Source organism: Falco rusticolus, chromosome 2 (genome assembly GCF_015220075.1).
Source record: "Falco rusticolus isolate bFalRus1 chromosome 2, bFalRus1.pri, whole genome shotgun sequence".
In the NCBI taxonomy this organism is placed as follows: Eukaryota; Metazoa; Chordata; class Aves; order Falconiformes; family Falconidae; genus Falco; species Falco rusticolus.
This window is the reverse complement of record NC_051188.1, coordinates 116,785,271-116,804,354: the sequence shown is the minus strand read 5'-3', so window position 1 is coordinate 116,804,354 and position 19,084 is coordinate 116,785,271. Positions and strand designations below refer to the sequence as shown.

The following is a 19,084-nucleotide window of genomic DNA, read 5'->3' as shown; positions in this document are numbered from 1 at the left end:
CTCGTGGGCTGGGAAGGGCTGGGTGATGGAACCGGTGGCTTTCTAGCAAGGCTGCTACGGCTGCGCTAGGGAAGTCGGCCGGCTTTACCGCCACTTCGCACTTGTACCCACCTAGGAAAGGCCGGTAACGCAGACCGTGGGCTTGTGGCCGGCTCAGAGCCCCGAGCGAGCCTTCCGAGCGACGTGCCCGCTGGCACCCCCTTGGCAGAGCCTCCGCGCTTTGCCCATCGCCTCCCGCCGCCCAGCGCTTTGGCAGCGCCCCCCCCGCGCTGCGGGGTGCGTGTGCGTGCGTGCGTGTGTGTGTGTGTGTGTGTGTGCGTGTCTCTCTGTGTGTGTGTGTGTGCGTGTGCCAGCGCACGACCCCCGAGCGCGCCGTTCCCGCTGGGGAGCGCCCCCCCCGCGCCGCGCCCCCCGCGGGCAGGCAGGTGGGCGGGGCGGCGCTAGGGCCCGGGGCGGCGCGGCGGCGGCGGCGGGGCCGGGCGGGGGCGGCCCCTCCCGGGCGCAGCGCGAAGGCGGGCGCGGGCGGCGCGGGGCATGGTCCCGGTGCCGGTGCCGGCCCCGGCGGCGCGGAGCGGGCGCGGAGCGGTGGCATGCGGCGCGGAGACATGCGGCTCTGCCTGCGCGCTGCCCCGCCGACATGGACCGCCTGCTGCTGCCGCCGCTGCTGCTGCTGCTGCTGCTCTGCGCTGCCCTCGGCGCCGCCGGGCGTCTGAGCGCCCGCCCCGGCAACGAAGGTGAGCGGCGGCCCGGCCGGGGGCGAGCGGGTGGGTGGGCGGCCGCGCCGCGCTCTCCCCCTGCTTTTTTTCCTCTCCTTTTTTCATGTTTCGTCTTGCCCTTTTTTCCCATTTTCCTATTTCTTTTTCCCTTTTCGTCCTCCCTCCCCTTTTCCTATTTCTTTCCTCCCCTTTTTTCCCCCCCTTGTATCCCTTCCCCCCCGTTAAGGTGGTCCCGGGCGGCAGCTGCACCCCTCCCCGGGACCGCGCCGCTGCCCCCGCCTGGCGCCCTGGCCGCGCGGCCGCCGCCCGGTGCGGTGCGACGGGGGAAGGAGGGTCAGGTCAATCCCCCCACCCCCCCGCAGCAACAGCACCCCCACCCCCACCCTAGGGAACCCCCTTGGAAAGTTGGCGAGGGGGGAAGGACGGGCAGTGCCACCCCCGGGCTGCGCGGGGGGCGATGCGCGGAGAGCCGCGGTGGACCGGGGGCGAGGTGGGGAGCAAGGGGGATTTGCGGGGCCGGAGGGGGCTCTTTGCGGGGTTCTCTGCGGGGCTGGGGGGGGGTGTCTCTGCGGGGTTCTCTGCGGGGCTGGGGGGTTCTCAGCGGGACCGGGGGGGGTTGCCCAGCCCCGGCAGGTGCCCAGCCTCCCCGGGCAGGGCAGGGCCGGCCGCCGCGCCCGCAGGCTGGGATGGCGGGGTGGTGGCTGGCGGCCGTAGGCAATCAGCTTCCCTCGTTAAGTAATAAAAATCAGCTCTGAAAGCTAACGGTGGCCCCCGTCTCCCTCGCCCCGGTGCTAACCGGGCTGTGAGCTCTTTTGGATGTGCAAGGGGGGTGGTGGTTTCAGCAGCCGTCCTGTGCTTCAAAACTTTTAATTAACACCAAAAAGAAGCTTGCTCCCCTATAAAACCTCTTTTTGAGTCCGTAGCGGGTTTTGCAGTGTGTTGAAATGCCGCGTGTGGATGTGAACGTGTGTAAATGCCCAGTAACAAAGCACGAGTGGTTTGTTCTCCTTTGGTGTGGTAATTTTTATGATGACATTTGATGATAACACGTGTTAGATTTCAGGGAAAAATAATGACCGCTAGATGCTGTTTGAAAAGTAATTAAAATACTTGGAAAAAAAAAAAAAGATTAAATCGCCCTTTCCCTCTTTCCCTATGGTAAAAGAAATAAATTATGCAGCTTTCACTCCGTTGCCCGGTGGTGGAGGCAGCCGGCACGGCTGGGATGTCCAGTGCAATCGTCTTTAGGGATAGAACCCAGAGGCCAAAGTGTGGGAAGAACTTACAGCATCAACCACCCATGTAAAACCTGCACCTGCTTGAGCTGTAGCGTTTGTGCAGAGGAGCAGGTATCAAAGCTGTTAGAGCAATCATTTCTCCTGCATGGGTAGCGCTGATGTACTTCCTGATATTCCGGGTGCTTGCGGGATAAGGCAGCGAGGTAATGACTTTCAATGACTTCAGGAAGGATAAAGAAATAGGACCTGAACCAACTAAGGAAAGATTCAAACTTTGCACATCCTGGATAACCTTAAATCAGTTGGTTTTATTGCTAGGAAGGAAGCTATGGTACCATCACACCAGAAGAGCAATATATCATATTTTGTATGTTTTATGTAAATTTGTTTTGCATGCATGGCCCTTTATAGGTTGCTTAAAAAAATGTGGTTTTAATAGTTGGTCACTTTTAAACCTCTGTATACGTGCTGGTTTGTAAGTGTTGTCATCTTTCACAAATGATTTTCAGAAATGAGAACAAGAGCATTAGTAGGGGTTACTCTTGTCTTATTCTTAAAAGCTTTTTGGGAACGTATGTAGTTCTGTCAGTCAGCAGAGCAGCTCTGCCTCCACGGCAGTGATAGACAGACACAGCCTGTAAACTGAGGCTAATTATGCAAAAACAAACAAACACAAAAACCAACAAAAAACCAACCCCAAACCAACAACCCACCCACTTTTTGTTTCTTTGTTTAAAATCACTGTCACTGAGAATTGAGAAAGGAAGAAAAAAATTGGTATCATACCGAACGTGCATTAAGCATCCTCGCCCGAGTCAGCTTTCAGCAGACTCTGCTTCCAGTCTCCCTCCCTTCAGCTTCAAGCACTTGTACGATATGGGCAATATTCTTAAAATGGATAGTGAAAACAACAGCATAAATGCAGTTACCGGACAGGCACTCACTTTTGCATGCTTCCTTTTTTCAAGTACGTATTTTGCGATTCCTTTCAAAAACAGGAACACTGACAGTTTCTTTTAAAAATGAGATCAACTTTGAAGCGCTTACACACGCAGAGCCCCTTCCTTAGGAAAGCTCAGTAATTCTTTTATTTATTTACAGCATGTTTAGGCTGATGATGTGAGTTTAGAAATCTGAATTATTACAATTTGCAGACACACTGATTTGTATGACCATCAAGGGTTAGCATGCAGCTTTAGACCATGTCAGAAGATTGTTTTCCTCTTTTTAAATAATCTTTTTCTCACCACTTCACTTAACTTCCCTACTGTTGTTACCATACATTTCCTCCTGAAACTAGATGTGTCTGCGTTGCTGTGGGTATTTAGAAAAGTTTTCTTTTTCCACCACCAAGAATGAAAAACACTTTGGACAGAGGTTGTTAATATGGGCTTATAGATAAAAATGTATACATTTTTTCCTTACACTTTATATAAAAGTTTCCATTGAAATTCTCCTTGTGAATTGTTTTAATAAAGGATGGAACTGATTTTTGGTGTGTTTATATAGCATTGTCTAACTTTTAGGGGACGTGAATGTTGCAGTAGGCACGCTACAAGGGTATGTTTGGTAACATTGCTTATAATTTATTTGACTTGAAAGAATTGTATCACATTTTTCAATACAACTTTAGTTAATGTTTAAAGTTAATATTAAAACTGATGACTGTCTGAGTGAGTGCTAATACTGCAGTGGAAGTGGATGGGACGAAGGGAGGGAAGGATGAAAGGGATGAAGGCACGTTGTTGGCTTACTTTGTCATGTCAAATGCAGGTGGTTTTTTTCTTTGTGTTTTTTTTTTTTTTTTTCTTGAAGTGCTGGAGTTTTTATTTACTTGTTTCACCCCCAAGAAGTGTTAGAGTTTTTTCTTGATGAAATGTAAAATTTTCCACCGAGTTTATTTTTAAACTCTCAGCCGTGCTCAGCGCAAGGCTGCGTGCATTTTACCTACGTAATCACAGGAGCTCGGGAGGGTTCTCTTAAAGTTCAGATCTATCTGTGTGCGGTGGTAAGGTGTGTGCTGTTTTCTGCAAGGCAGGAAAACGTCAGGAAGATTTAACATCTAACTTTCCCAGTTTGAAGCCACAAGCCGAACCCCATAGGTGCACAGAAACCACATGTTCTGATCTTCCATTCTGTTTGATATTTTCCACCTAGGGAGGATCGTGGGTTTTTAAAGGATGCAATTTCTTTCTGAGTAATTCCTATGGTATCAAGAAATCGAATGAGCTATATCAATCTGTAATTTAATAATTTTTCCTCAATCTCTTCTGTAACTATATTGCCTGCCTGAGGGTACCAGCAACCTTAATTTCTCTGTTTTATAACCCACAACAGTTAACACTTGACCTAGGTCATTAACAGGATTATCAGCAAATTTGTTTAAGCTTTTACTGACAACCTGAATTGCTTCAATAATATTTTGACTGTGCAGACAGGAAACTTCTTGTAACCTCTCAATCTAGCATAAAATTAATTTCTTGTGAACACAGCTACCAAAAGATCAATAAGGTAAATCTGCTTACAGGACTTGGTTTCAAATAGTGCCTGTTCTGGTTTACAGCAAGAAGGTTGCAATCAGCCTCTCTTTTTCAGGCTGCGTTGGATTTGGAGATGTGGTTTCATCTTTTATTCATCGATTACCATCTCAGAACTTGGCATAACTGCGCAATTAAACACCATTTTATCTGGGCTGGTCTCCGTTGACACTTAAAGTCGCGAAAGATGACTTAGTGTGTCTGGGTGGGCAGGACAGCTCTTGGCATGGCTCTGAGAAGCACGGTGTTTGCACGTGGGGCAAAACGCCTGCCCCGCTCTCGCAGGTTTTTTTTTTTTTTTTTTTTTCTTTTAAAGTAATTTTTGGAAAAGGCTGGCAATACCGGGAACTCTTCTGTAGCACCAAAAGGGATTCCACGGGGAAATGCTTTTTACAAATCTCGCCTCGCTGTGTGTCAGGTATCATTAGGTCAGAGCAAGTCTTCATTTGCTGTGACACAATTCCTGCTGGTGCCTCTAGCTTGCTCTGGAGTGTTTATCTGCAAAAGAAGTTAAAAGTAGGTTTAGAAATCTTAATGGGATGTCTTTTAAAATTTAATTTCAGTAAGCTCAAAGTCGTGGGGGTCTAGAGGGCAGTTTTTCATACAGCTGTATCTTATTCAAAGCTTCTGTGCTTAATCCTAAGCTGTACGATTAGACAAATAATGAGCGTGCTTTAAAATTCACACCATGGTGTTTTTAAAATCCTGTGCAACAGGACAAGTCAGTCAGGTAAATTCCTCATTTTCTGTCAACATTTTTGGTAGGAGGCTGCAACACGTGGAATAATTATTTTTTTTTTTTGTTTGTCCCTGAACTTTGTCTCGATTACTGCTGATTTCAGTGCGGTGTATTAAAAAGAAAAATCCCTGCATTGTCTATAGCAAACTTGAAGCAGATGTTTGAAATACGAAGATGTCCAAATTGGACACGGCAATTAATTCTTATTCGAGTTAATTTGGATACAACATATTTGCTACCCAACGAAGCAGTCAGGGCATAGACACGGGTTAGAACTCTCCTGTACTTGCAGCCTCAGGAAATTAGGCTTCAGAGGCACTTCCAGAAGGGAAAGCCTTAAACAGATAATAGGCACGCCAAGTTGGACAGTTGTTTACATGAAATCTTTGCAAATCAGGAGTGTATTCAGATTGAATGTTAGTTTTTCATTCCCATCCGGGAAGATATAGAAATTAGTTGGGGGTGTGTGGTGGTTTGTGTCTCTTTTAAAAATTTATTATTTATGATCTGCTGGAGTTAGGTAAATTGCTATTAGTATACTTACTTTTGATTCTGTTTGAGAACCTGGAAGTTTTCCTCTAGGAACGTATGTAATGGCTCTTGTTCTTGTAATCCCCACTTGATGAAAGTTTAGAAATACGGATGCAGGTGTTCATTTTCTTGTTTTCAGAGCTCTGGATTTTATCACCAGTGAGGGTCACTACAGAGCTGTTACCAAATCCAACAGTACTGTTTGTAGATTTTTGTACAGAGCCTGAGTTAGTTCTGTAAGTTGCCTGTAATTCATGTAGGTACCGCTGCTTTGTAGCTGCTGTTTGATTTTTCTGCTAAAAAAAAATAAAAAAAATATACAGATAACTGGAGATATAATCATGTCCTTACTTTTGTTACGGTTCAGAGCTCTGCTCAGTGGGGCTGGTATTGATACACAGAAAGGACATTTTGGTACCCTAAGGTGCAAAATTGACTGGACTTGTCCACAGTCACTAGATAAAACTTCAGAGGTGGGGCAGAGGGCTCTCGCTGACCCATCGCAGCTCAAAAAGGTAATTCCAGCATCCAAAGAGTTGTTTTTCCTGAAGTGAGATGTAGGGATTTTAAAATTTATTTTTTAACTTTTCCTTTCTTATGAAAATGGATTGTCTGATTTGTTGAAACGTTGTTGGAAATTGTTGAAAATACGTTTATGAGGAGGAAAAGACTTGCATTAAGGAATCATACAACAAAATGGAAGAATTTTTTTTTTTTACTAATGCATGTGGCTACTGTGAAGCAATCAGTTTTGCTAAAAATTCACTGCAGTGGTGTAGCCCTTCTTATTTCCATAAACACTTTAGAGCAGTAGCTTTTGCTTTTTTTTTATATTTAAACTGTTGTAAACAAGAGCCACCACTTAAAAGAAAATAGTTTAATTCAGAAGATTAGATATGAACTCCCAGTGGTGTAATTTTGGAAACAGAATGTGGTAATAATTTGCTTGGTTAGGGTTGTGTTCCCTACCGGTACTTTTGCGCTTCTTTGTTCCTTAGGTGCGTGATAAATCCTAGCACGCATACTTCTTTTGCAGTGTAAGTACTCATTTTGCAGTGTGAAACGGCTGCAAGATTAAAATTCAGTCTCTTGGACTGAAGATTCCTTTAAATTTCTGCAGTGAAGGGATGAAAGAAATAAAGATACAGAAATAAAGATAATCCTGCCTGAAAGAAATCTTGGGATGGTGACAAAAAAGTTCCAGTCTAGGAGAGTGGCTGGTAGCCTGAATGGAGCACCAGCATGTAGAGGCTTAAATTTGCAGAGATGTTATTAAACCAGACACACTGTAAGCAGAAACGTTGCTGCCACGCTCCTGTTTTTTTTCATTAAACTACTGTGTCCTGCTGTTTCAGGCAAAATATGGAGGAAAATCCCATTAATCTGCTGGAAAAATATTGATGAAAGAAGAATAGCAGACCAAACGAACAGTGGGTGAAACTTGCTAGCAATTAAGTGAACAATAGGATGAATGTTAAGGTTCAGTCAGGGCAGTTTAGTGTAAAAAGGTGTGGGAATGGTGATTTTTTTTTTTTTTTTTTTTTTATCTCCAGATGGTTTTATATACCATTTTTATACCTGTATTTGGATGGAAAGGTTTGCATTTCATTGGTCTCTCTCTTTTATTTTCCTTCTTTTTTTTTTTTTAAATAATTAAAAAAACTTGCTAAAGCATAGCAGCCTCATGCAAGAGGAGATTAATGAAAAATGAAAACTTTTAAATTGGTGCCTAAGAAAGGAGGGGTTTGTTGAAAATCTAGAGTGGCTAGTTACCATTTAAATAAGTACTAATTAAAGCATCAAAATATATTTTGGTCCATGGTAGGCTTTCCACAAACTTTGTGCCGTAACAAATCGCAACGAGTGATGTTGGGTTTCTGGATTTAGGTGTGGAGAAGCTAGAAGGCAGCAAGAGAGGTTTTGCTCTGCTTGATTTTTGGAGAGGCAAGGCTTTTTGAGAGATCTCTTGGAGCAGGAGAGAAGCATTAAAGGAAGAGGATAGGTAGGCAGTGGTGAAGTTAAAGTTGGACCAGAATCTTAGAAAAATCAGACCAAAATCCAAATTTTTTCTGGTTAATGACAGTGTTAGGAACCCAGAATTCAGTGCTGACAATGAACTGAACACTCAGCAAACCACAAATTAAGAAATTCCTTGCCTCCCTGAAAGTCTAAGCTTTGTTTACATTAGTAAGCTTCATGACTATGATTTACCAGTGGTGAATTTCAACGGAGGCTGCAGTTAAGACAGGGTGGAGGCTTTTTTTTTTTTTTACTGTTCTATTTAATCTTTCTGTAATGGTGCTTTCTCTTTTTTTTAAAAAATAATATAAAGAAAGAAAAGAAAGTTATGTCTAACCAGCCTTAGCATTCATGACCAACCACGGAGAACACCCGCTTAAGGCATTTATTTCAGAACAGGTTCTGAGATGCTGAGAGTCTTATTCAGCACAAACTTTTCTCCCACATCTGATTTACCCCAGAGAGCAAATGTCCTACAGCAATGGTTGAGAGTTCAGTTTTCCTGAGTGGTGTGGCTACGGCTATGGAAAATGTACTGTGCTCACCCAAACCATCGAGGGAGAACCCAACCGCAGGGACACCTCATCGGTCGCTTTTGTTCCCAGCCCACCTACCCACGCTCTCTCGCAGTCTCTCTCTCATGCCTGGGCTTTTTATTCTGTCCCTTTCCCCCCAAAAAAACCAACATTTGCCCATAAAGAGTAGAAGGCAGAGATTGTTTTCTTTTCCTGATTGGGACAGCTGCATGTCCGTTCCTTCTTACTACGTGCTGTCTGCCAGAAGGGGGATGCTTTGATGCTGTAGATGCCCAGAAAAAACCCCAAAAGACACAGGAAAAGATTTCGATGTTTAATGGCATGGCTCTTTGTATGGTTAGTTGGCTGTGTTGGTCCTGAAAGCTGCGTTAAAGCTGGACAGAGAGTGTTGAAGGCATCAAAGCAGAAGTTGTCTGTGCTATCCAAGAAAAAGCAGTTCTGGAGGTGTGAGGAGCACACTTAGTTTGTGGAACGTGATGGAAACCCAAGCAGTTTGCGGGAAGGTAATGGAAGCAGAGGAGTAAGCAGAAGACAGGGGTCTGAAAAACTGGCTTGTGGGTAGATGGGAGTAGAACAGTCATTTAGGCATTTACCTTTTGTTATAAATATTTGTATTTCTCACATATGGAAATAGTGAAAAAAGATGTTAGTGGGGTTCTGGTTGCAAAGGCAGTGAATGAAGTCAGGGGCAATTCCATTTTTCATATGGATAGCTCAGCACACATGTTTTGCATTAATTACCTCCATAAATTCTGTTAACCTGGCAAACAATGAAAATATCATGTTGGTGACATCACTGTATTGGAAAATAAAACTGGGTTTAGTATCTTGGTTTTCTCAACCTGACATTTGAGGAGATTTCTTATGCTATTGGCATTTTACTCCCCCAGTTTGCACCAAGATGTTTAGTCATTTGCTCTATGGGTTTATTTTGTCTGTGGAGTAGCTGTGTAAGGATCCAGGCGTTTCGTATCCCATGTGAGCTGGAGCCCTTGATTCATGGCAGTAGAGAAGAAAAGCTTGACAAAAAACCCTCTGTCAGGGCACACCTGAGTAGATGGCTTTCCACATGTAGTAATTCAGGATTCTCAGATTTTTTTTTTACAAGCCTTAACTTCTGTGCTTCAAACTTAAAAAAACAACAACACCCAAACACCAAAACTACCCAAAAGTCAACCAAAGCCAATGCAACTATATTAACTTTTAAGGGTTTTTGTTTTTCTGTGCCCCATGTGAATAATTTCTTAAAAAGTGATTTGTAGCGAGATTATTATTATTATTATTTTTTTTTATTCTGAGTTGTGGCGTGTTGCCAGCTGGTTGACTCAGGGGGTATCACAGCTTTTTTAACAAATGAATGGTCATTTGCTGGACTTATGCTCTGATGCCTGCCTCAAAAAATTCTGTCCTCAAAGGAGTATTGATTACTTGCTGTGATTTTTTTTTTTTTTTTGGAGATTTCAGGACTTTGAATATATTTGAACTGCAGTACAGTTTGTAGGAACTTAGGAACTTTTAGTCGTGGGTGCTGCATGTGCCCAGGTGTCTCTTCTGGGACACTTTTTTTGGTGTCTAGAATTCTAGAAACTGTGTTGTACTGGGTTTCGAATTCTCAGTTTACTTTCAGTGAACTTGGACGCTATGGTGCAACATGGTTTTGCCCACATTAAGTTGCTCGAAGCCTTTCCCGGGGGGGCCTTTGTGATGCTGTGGTAGACCCCAAATCTATCAGATCTTCTGTAAAACTAGTGAGCACTGAATGTTATTTTTTTTCCCCAAGGGAGGAAGAATGCAGCAGTGAAAAGACTTCCTTGTGCAGTGTGCTTAAGGCTTTTTGAAGAAGTGCTTTATTAAAATTGAGTCATGTTTGCTGTTGAGTTTTGGTTAGACGTAGGCATATGGTGACATGTCCTGTGGGAGACCCACTTCGATTCTGGGCTAGTGAGAGGCATGGAGTGGCTGGGTTTAAGCTGGGTCTCATCCTCAATGTCTGGTATATGTGTGGTGTTTTGTGTTTTGTTTTGTTTTTTTTTCTCCTGAGAAAGGTGAACTTGGGTTTTGCAATTTCAACTCCTTTTTCACACAGTGGCCCCCGTTTTGTATTTACGTGTTTAGAGCTGCGCTTTACCGATGTCAGATTTAATGCTATAGTAGTAAAGCAGGATAAGATTTGCAGGATCTGGATCTGAATGTGATGTTCAGCAGAACAGTAATTCAGATATCCCAGGGTTTATGCCTCTTGTCGGCGGCACTGGAAAAGGACCAGTTGGAATGGGTTAAAAAAAAAAAATGCAAAGAAGTGAAAGTGACACAGTAATTTGGAACCCATTAGGTTAATCCATTTTTAATTTTTATATCCTTGTCTTAATGAAAAGAACTGGCACATATCAACTTACAGGAAATAGCCTAATAAAAGTGAAACCTTATTAGGCCCCTTTGATAAACATTGCATTCCAGCCCACCAGTCGTATGTTTTTGCATACTTGGAAATTGAGCTTTACGCCACTTTAACGATATCAAGAGAAGTCTCGTGTTTCAAACTAATAAAATAAAAAAAAAAAAAAAAAAGAAAGAAAATCTGTTTTGTCTGTGTTCATCCATGAGAATGGATGGGCAGTTGTCAGCATTACTCAGACAGGTACTCCGAGAAAAAGCAGCGCAGAGATTTGTCACCTCACTCCTATGAAAAGAGCTGCGAGTTCCTATGTCATCGTCGGTGCAGGAGCGGCTTGTCTTGATTTTCTCTTTCCAGTAGCCAGAACAGCTTCTGCAAGGTGCCAGGGCCGGTGGGAGCGTGCCTGCACGCCCGCGTCGGCTCGATGGAGATTGATGAGGGGGGAAGGGGAAAGCGTCGCATGCGCCGCCTTGCCTTAGCTGTCACCTGCAGTCCCCCCGCAACGGGATGGGGGAGATCGGCTTTTGGCATTATGGGAGCGCTCCTAAGGTTTCTAGCAGCAAAATGTTTGCTTGCTTTCAGTGCCCCTTTGAAATAAGTTCCAGTTTTGCCTGCTAAGGAACAGTATCGTTCTGTGGTTTTGCTCTCGGGAACCTCTCACCTGAGGCTTTTATTTTTGGAACCGATCACCCTGTCCGTCCAGGAGACTTGGGACAGCGGCGTCCCTTTTGCGCGTGCAGGCTCCGTACCGAGCGAAAGGAGGAAGGCTGCTGGAGAGCTGCTGCTTGGCGTCGAGCGCAGGTGATGGGCTGAGGCACGCAGGGCAGTGGCTGCACGGGGGCACGGGAGCGCAGCCCATCCCTAGCAGTGTCACAATTCATGCTGCACGCAGGGAGAGGGCTGCTGTGTGACCACAGAGCCTCCCTGACTGCCTCTGGTTTTGCAGTTTACAATCCCTGCGTATATTTATAGGCAGTCCTGCACTGCTTATCGCTGTCCTGTGTTCCCTTGCTCGTGGCAGCCTCTTGAGGGAAACTTGCAGTGAGGTTCCTGCTTTGGCTGCTTCAGTATCCAGCTGCAGGAGAACCAGAGGTATCTAAGTCTGGCTGCAGATGCTTTTGGAGAGTGTTTGATGAGGAGAGTAAAATCAGGGAGGAAAATTAAACACTTCAGCTTCAAAAGCTGGGGTAACTGCCGTTAAAACAGAATTTGCCAAATAATCCAGATTGATGTAGGAACCTTCTGTGTTCTATAGGAGCAACGATGTGTAGGGTAACTTGACATGTATTGCTAGTCTTTTGTCTTTTCAGCTGAGACTTGTGATGCCATTTCCTAATTTTGGAAACTGTTATTTACAGTACGTTTAAATGAAAATGATGGAGGCTTGGGCTATCCAGTCATCTTTTGTGAAGATTCCTGTGTTTAGTATCAGACAACGGTCTTTGAATTCATTTTGGTTTTTCCTTGTTTGTTCATCTCTTGCCCCAACCCTGGTGGAGCTCTTCAGTCAGCAATTTAACCACAGATTGAACATGAGAGTTGCCAAATTTGGAACGTTCTGCACAAAATCACATTTGTATCGTACAGTACAAAGACACAGGCAAGGAGGGTTGAAAGTGCAGACCTCACAGCGCTGTGCCTCTCGAAGGACTGTGGTCTGGCTTTGAGCTGTAGCAGAAATCTCACTGAGAAATCTCACATTTGGAAAGGAGTTTGTGTCGTAAATGGGCCAAACTTTGTTGTAGCTTAGTGTCACTTTGCTTCCTGGGGTGTCCCAGGCTGGAGGGAGACAAAACCATAAAAGCGGAGCTAGTAGATGGGGACGCAGAAGATCTCTTACGCTAAGGTTGTTTTCTTCTGAGAATAATAAACTTCTTCACTACAATATTTGATGGGAAGCGCAGGACCGTAAAATCACAAGAAACAAACAGTAAATTAGGCCTCAAGTCTGCTGCTTTAAACCAGGCTTCACTGTGGGACACCCTTCGTGAGGAGAGTATTGCACGTGTTAGCACCGCTTCACGGGGTGCTTTCCTACCTACCGATGTTACTGATATGTTGTCCTTCCCGAAGATTTTGTGGTCTACCTTACAAATTTCAGCACGATTCCAGCAACACCAACAAGATAGCTGATCCTAGTTGGCGTTGCACCTAGCCTTGGAATAAACCAAAGGCACAAAGGTGATCTGCTGCTGCTCTTACTTCACTTTTACCACTGCTGAGGGATCGGAGAGTTGAGAAAATTCGAATCTGTACTCGTAGGTAGATGAAAATCCAGGTGCAAATCCCCTTTGCTGGGGAGAGGCCACCATTCTAAAATTGCACACCGGGGTTTGTGCTGACTCCGCTCTGTCCCACCCCAAACCCAAGTTCTGGCTGTCTTCCTGCCGCAAAGGATTTTCTTTGCTGCTCAGGATTATATGACACATTTCAATTATGGGCATTCACCATTTTTTTTTTTTATACAATTTTAATTTTTGGTTGCATAGCAAACAATTTTCCCCATTTGTTGGCACTTTTTTAATAACCAGCTGGTGTATTTCTAAACTGACAGTTTGATGCCAAAGAGGAAAAGACAAAACAGTGGTGGTTTCTTGTTCTTGGCTTTTTTAAAAAAACCTTTAATTGGAAAATGTAAATTAGATGAAGAAAAAATATTGTATATGTTTTACCTCATTGGCTGTTGCTCTCTATTTTCTTTGTAAAGAATATGAGCTGGAAATGCTTTCTAGGGGTGAAGTTATTTGTAAGTGTTTCTTTAGATATTGCAAGTTGCCTTCTAGCAGGTTTTCCTTGCCACTTCCTAGGCAGTGAGGGGGATCCTCGGAGTGGTTCTACCTGGCACAGAATTTACTTGTTTGTTTTTTTACTGGAGGGCAGAGGTGTATTTATACTGCGTTCGGTCTGTGGTAGCAGTCATTATTCAACATGTTTCTGGAAATGCCGCTGCTTTCTACCTATATTCAGGTATCGTGTTAGTTTTACAGTTATCTTTCTATCACTGACGTGAGCCCTGATGAACCTGCTGCCGGTGAGCCTCGCAGCGGGTCCTCCCTCCACCATCATGCTCAAGCTGGAAGGGATTTCTGGTAGCGTGAGGGGCCCGTGCGACAAATTCCACCCAAGCCTTCGTGCACCTTCTGCCTGATGCCAGCAAAAGGAGAGCAAGCAAGCTTTGCATTTCATGTCCGCATCCCTGCTCCGGTTGCTGGAAGGAGATTCACCTTTACCCCCTGGCAGAAATGCACGTTGAGGGAAGTAATAAGGCTTTCCCTCGCAGTGGTGGGGAGGGAGGGCCGGAGGAGTTAGGTAGGAGAGACCTAAAAAGAGAACGTGTTCTTAATCGGCATTTTGCTGCTATGCTGCCACTTGGCAGAGCTAGCTACGGTGTACAGCGTGGGGAGCGAGGCTGTTGTACGCAAGGGCCAAGCTGCTGACATTCAGAGCCAGAAGTGATGGTTGCTCCATTTGTTCAGCACTGCAGTATTTTTAATAGCAGTAGCTTCTCCCTCGTACTTACCGCTAGTTTTAAAGCAAGTTAGTTACATGATGGGAACCAGTGCAGGACACTGCGGTTATTAGACAGCACTTTCTTTCTTTCTTTCAAGTTGTTTTATGAGAACTCCTCTGTGTCTCCTTAGCATAACCACTGATCCTTTTCAAGGCATTGTGTAGGAAAGAATCATCAATAGCAACAAAACTGTTCAGCTAGTTTAAGAGTTACCCTTAGTAACCGGCTGGTCAACCTCAAAGATGTCTGTAAGAGCTAGCTGAATGATGCTCACACAGTTTTGCAGGAGGAGGAGGTACAAGGAGAGCAAATGAGTTGTGTGAGAAACAGATAAGCTTCAGAAGGAGCCTGGAAATGCTGATTCTCTTTCATGTGGCTTGACTTGTAAAACTACCTCCTCACTCTCTTCTGGAAAGTGATAATAGGGAGGAAGAGGAGTTATGAGGTTTATTTTTGGGATATAATATGCCAACCTTTCCACTTCTTGTGTTCCTCAGTACCTCATTTAAGAAGGTGGGAGCTGTGGGTACTCAGCCTCCCAAGTCAGGACCGTATCTGACCTGTGGTTACGATGCCTTGCACAACCAATGCTCTTCGCTGGGCCAGGTGCTCTGGTACCTGCTAGTTATGCTTGCAACGAAAGAAAATATATTGCCGCACAAAATAGCTTGACCTCTTTTTTTTGTTTTTGCTTTTTCTTAAGTTGTATAATTCCCTTCATGCTCGTGCAGCTGGAGGCATGCACCTTGCACGGGACAGTGGCACGAGAGAGGTTAGAGCTCTCTGCTCTTCAGTTCCCTCTTTCATCTGGTAAATACCTGGCTATAGGTATTCGTAGTACATTTAAGTGTTGGCTTTCATCTCACTTTAATTGTATGTGGAAAAACACGAGGGTCACACAGAGATATGTCTGCCGCTGATCTGACTGAATATATCTTTGTGATACACTTCATGAATTGGTCAGGCCAGTTTTGTGACCAAGTGTTGCCTTTTGCCATGCTAGAAGATATATCAGGGTTGAAAACAGTTGGAATGAGTCGCTATATGAATCATGGGCTTGTGTAAAGTTTTATTTTTTACTCTCTACTGCTGCAAATCCATGCAAAAAAATTCAGACAACTATCTAATCTGTTTTTTACGTATTTCTTCAGTCTTTTGTGTAGGGAAATGCCATTTTCTCCTTCAGTTTCCAGATTAATGTGTAATGTTAGGACGTACAATGACAAAACATAACCCCAGCCTTCCCTGTTGATTTTGTCTGGGACCATTATCATGGCAGCCTGTAAGTTCTGTATGAGTTGTTTGCTCTCTGTGGAGGTGTGCAGTGCTCTCTGGAAGTCACAGGGAAAACGAGTGTCATAGAAGCTTTTTTTTAGGGAGAGGGAGGTGCTTTTTTCAGGTGACTACCTGAAAGGAAACAGGCTTTGCATTTTAGATACTATTAAAAAACAAGTACACTTTTGGTGAAAAGTGTTAGTTTTTTTCTCCTCCAGTTTTTTAGTAGAGAGAAGGTACTGTATGTATGAACTTCAGTTGGGTTCTAAACAGTTGCAGCACTCGGGCAGTCTGCTCTGTGTTTCTGCTTGCCTGTAATATAATTCTTACTAAACAAAGGGTGAAGGCATCCAGGCAAAGTGACAGTTATCTAGAGGGTCAGTATTATATTTTCTTTCTGTGTGTTTTTTTTTTTTTTTTCCCTCCCCTGGTCTTTTATTTCTTGGTATTCCCCTCTCCCCCCTGCACCCCACCCCCCCCCCCCAAAAAAAAAAAAAAGGGGGGGGGGAGGGGGAGGGGGCGGGCTTTATTATCACTGAGGACCATGTGGCTAGACAGGTGAAGGAACTGAAGGTTTTTGGAACTTGCTTTGCTAGATATTGAATACTTACTTGACATGACATGCTTTGTTCATTCTTGCACAAATGAAAACGGAGGAAGTCGAAAACTGGGCAGTATGAAAGCATATAAAAAAGTGTAGCACAAAACTACTTTCTTAATAAAGTGACAAGCCTGGAACATAGCTTTGCTTTGATTGATTTATTTATTTGGTCACTAATGGGAGCATTCATACCACTCTTTTTAGGTACCTGCTTGCATTCTCTGATTTGCATCTGAAGTGTAAGCCTACTGTAGTCAGTGTTGAAACTTCCCCTTTGGATTTCTAAAACGTAGTGAAATGTGTATGAGCATGGAAAAGCCATTTGCCTAGTGGTGCCAGTTTGCAGGAGGTGAGGAAGATAAGGTGGGTGTAATGAAGGAGAGAGGTTGAAAAAAATATTCTTGCTGTGGTAGATTTGATCCCAGTTGATTGCAGCACATGTTGCCCCATGGGTGTCCTGGGGCATGCGTGGCTTGGGCTGAATATTTAATTGCCTCCCCCCCCCCCCCCCCCCGCTCTATTGCAATGCCTGTGAGTGCTTCTTCTAGAAGTAGTGGGTAACCTGGTAAGTGTGCAGTAGGGAGCTGACTGTCATGGTGGTGGCACGGAGAGATGGGGACGGTGATGCTGAAGGCTGCCCTGCACCGCGGGGGCACGCTGTAACTGCTGGGCTGCTTGGCAGGTCCAGGGAGGGAAAGTACCACCAGGTCCTGTGTCTGTTGCCCGTTTATTTTTCCCAGATGAGACTGATGAATTTGGGGTGAATTCATAAATTTCAGAGTGGCTGCAATTGTGCTTTCAAGAAGCTCGTTCTTAAAGAATAGATCTTTTACTTAAGCTTACTCCTGAGTGATTTGCCTTAGTAACTTACTGCCAAGTAACTTACCTCAAAAGCCATACTTCCTTCACCACCATGTATTGCAACAGACATATCTGTCTTCTCCCAGGAGATTCATCATCTGTGGGAATGTGTAGTCGCAAAAGCAAGACGTGCACTTTTTCCTTTAGTATTTTTGTTAGTGTTTCCTTTTTATAGATGAAAACCTTGCTTCAGAATAGCCTGCCTAGGGCCCTGTGCACTCAGTAAAGGGCTGACTGATTTTTCTTTGTGTAGCTGATTGAGAATTTAATTATTGATAAACCCAGAGCTAAGAAATGTAGAATACTGCATTATGTTCTTTCCCTAAGATTGGTAAAGATATTTTTATTTATTGATGTAGGGAAAAGTTCAAAACACCTCTGTTTTCTTTTAAAGGGGTGTATAACTGCGGGGGGAAACGTTTTTCCTCACGTAGGTGGCAGAGCAGCACATTCGTGGTGGTATCGCACTGCGTATGTACACATACACGGCACAAATGCAGTTGCACACAAATGTGTCTATTGGTGGTTGTTTATAACATGGCCTGATTTCTGATACTGTGTGCTTGGTTTTCCCTACCACGTCTCCTCCCGTACATCCCAATAACAGGAAAAAATAATGCTTTCATAGCTCTTATTTTGTAAGTGATGTCCAAAATTAAATGGCAATTAACAGGAGAATGAGGAAATAATACAAATAACTTAGCAGATTCCTAGATAATTAATTTCCCTCGTTTTTCCCCTTCTTAGTCCCATTCTTTTACTTTCTTGGAGCACGGATACCCAGACCGTTTGCTCTGGGAGCAGTGACAACCCCAGGAGCTGCAGTGGCTCAGATTGCTACAGTGGCCACCTATAACAGAGGTGTTAAATCTCATCATATGCAAGGGAATTTTATTTCTTTTCTTATTGTCAGTAATTTCCATATTGAAGGGGGGAAAAAAAAAAGTGGTTGGGGCAGAAGCCCAAACTGCAGCTAATAAATATTGATGGTGCAGAGATTGGTGCAGCTGGGAGAGGGTGGTGATGTTGTGGTAGTTTGTATCTATAGAGAGCCTGTTTATTTTTTTTGTATGATACTTTGTATCAATTCACCTTGTTCTACTTCATGTTAAGAAAGAAATGTTTATGTAGGGAACTTTGTGATGAAGCACTTGGAAACTGTACGGCCAGGGCAAGGGACAGAATTTATTTTGGTGCTTGTAAAAAGCAAATGAATAAATACCAAAGAGGTATATCCTTTCATTTGTATTTGTTTATTGATTTTTAAATACCTGTCATGTTTTAAAATGGGTATAAAACCCACTGTGGTTTGTTTGACTGGAAAATGTCTGTGTCGCACTGTTTACAAATAAAATCGTCCTTCTTACTCTGAAAATTGTTGTATGCCTTTCAAAAGAAAAAATAATAGCAAGATTAGCAATGATTTGATGGCTCTCTTTAAAACTAGCTTTGTCTGAACTTGTAACATTGTAAATAATTACTTTTGTATCTAATGTGTTACACATGACATTTAGGAAACACTACTGCAAGACAATTTGAGAACAAATCTGATCAGAAGGAAGCAAGCACTGCAGGAAAGACTTTAATCAGCATTCATTATTTATTCCTGTATTCTGAGAAAATTATATATGCCAAATACAGGCCTTTAATCAAATAATGATTAAAATATTCAGATCTCACCTATGTAGTTAGATGCATTGACCCAAATTTCAGGCATCCAAGGGGAAAACGCTGTAGTTTGTGCAGCTGATGGAAGCGCTCTGTTCCCACCCCCTGCTGTAATTAATTTGGCCAGCCGTCCACTGTTTGTTTTTTGTCACTTTTCTTGTTTTGAAAAGTTCCCCCATCCGCTGTTCATACCGTGTTTTAAGATAAACAAGATGATCCTTTTCATTTGTCTGTCTCTTTCTTCTTTGTAGCTAGCTGCCAGGCCACCTGAACAAATCAACTGCTCGCAAGGTCCCCAAATAAACACATTTTTCGGTACGGGTAACTGAGGTTAACTGGACAGAGGCAAATGAAACTCATTCCTCTTCATTTTGTCTTCTTTTGTAGTTAATCTGCTGGATTCAAAAACAATTCAAGGGGAGCTGGGCTGGATCTCCTACCCATCACATGGGGTGAG

At 43.8% G+C, this 19,084-nt stretch overlaps 1 protein-coding gene across 2 annotated transcripts in view; it reads left to right on the top strand.

Moving 5' to 3' along the window:
* Positions 1–529: 529 nt before the first annotated feature.
* Positions 530–19,084, top strand: part of EPHA3 (EPH receptor A3) — a 234,468-nt gene continuing 215,913 nt past the window's right edge. For both annotated transcript variants that reach the window (XM_037378144.1, XM_037378143.1), the window contains exons 1-2: positions 530–734; positions 19,015–19,079. In XM_037378144.1, coding sequence (XP_037234041.1) covers positions 638–734; positions 19,015–19,079 — 162 coding nt within the window. In that variant the 5' untranslated portion in view covers positions 530–637. The remainder of the gene's footprint in view (positions 735–19,014; positions 19,080–19,084) is intronic.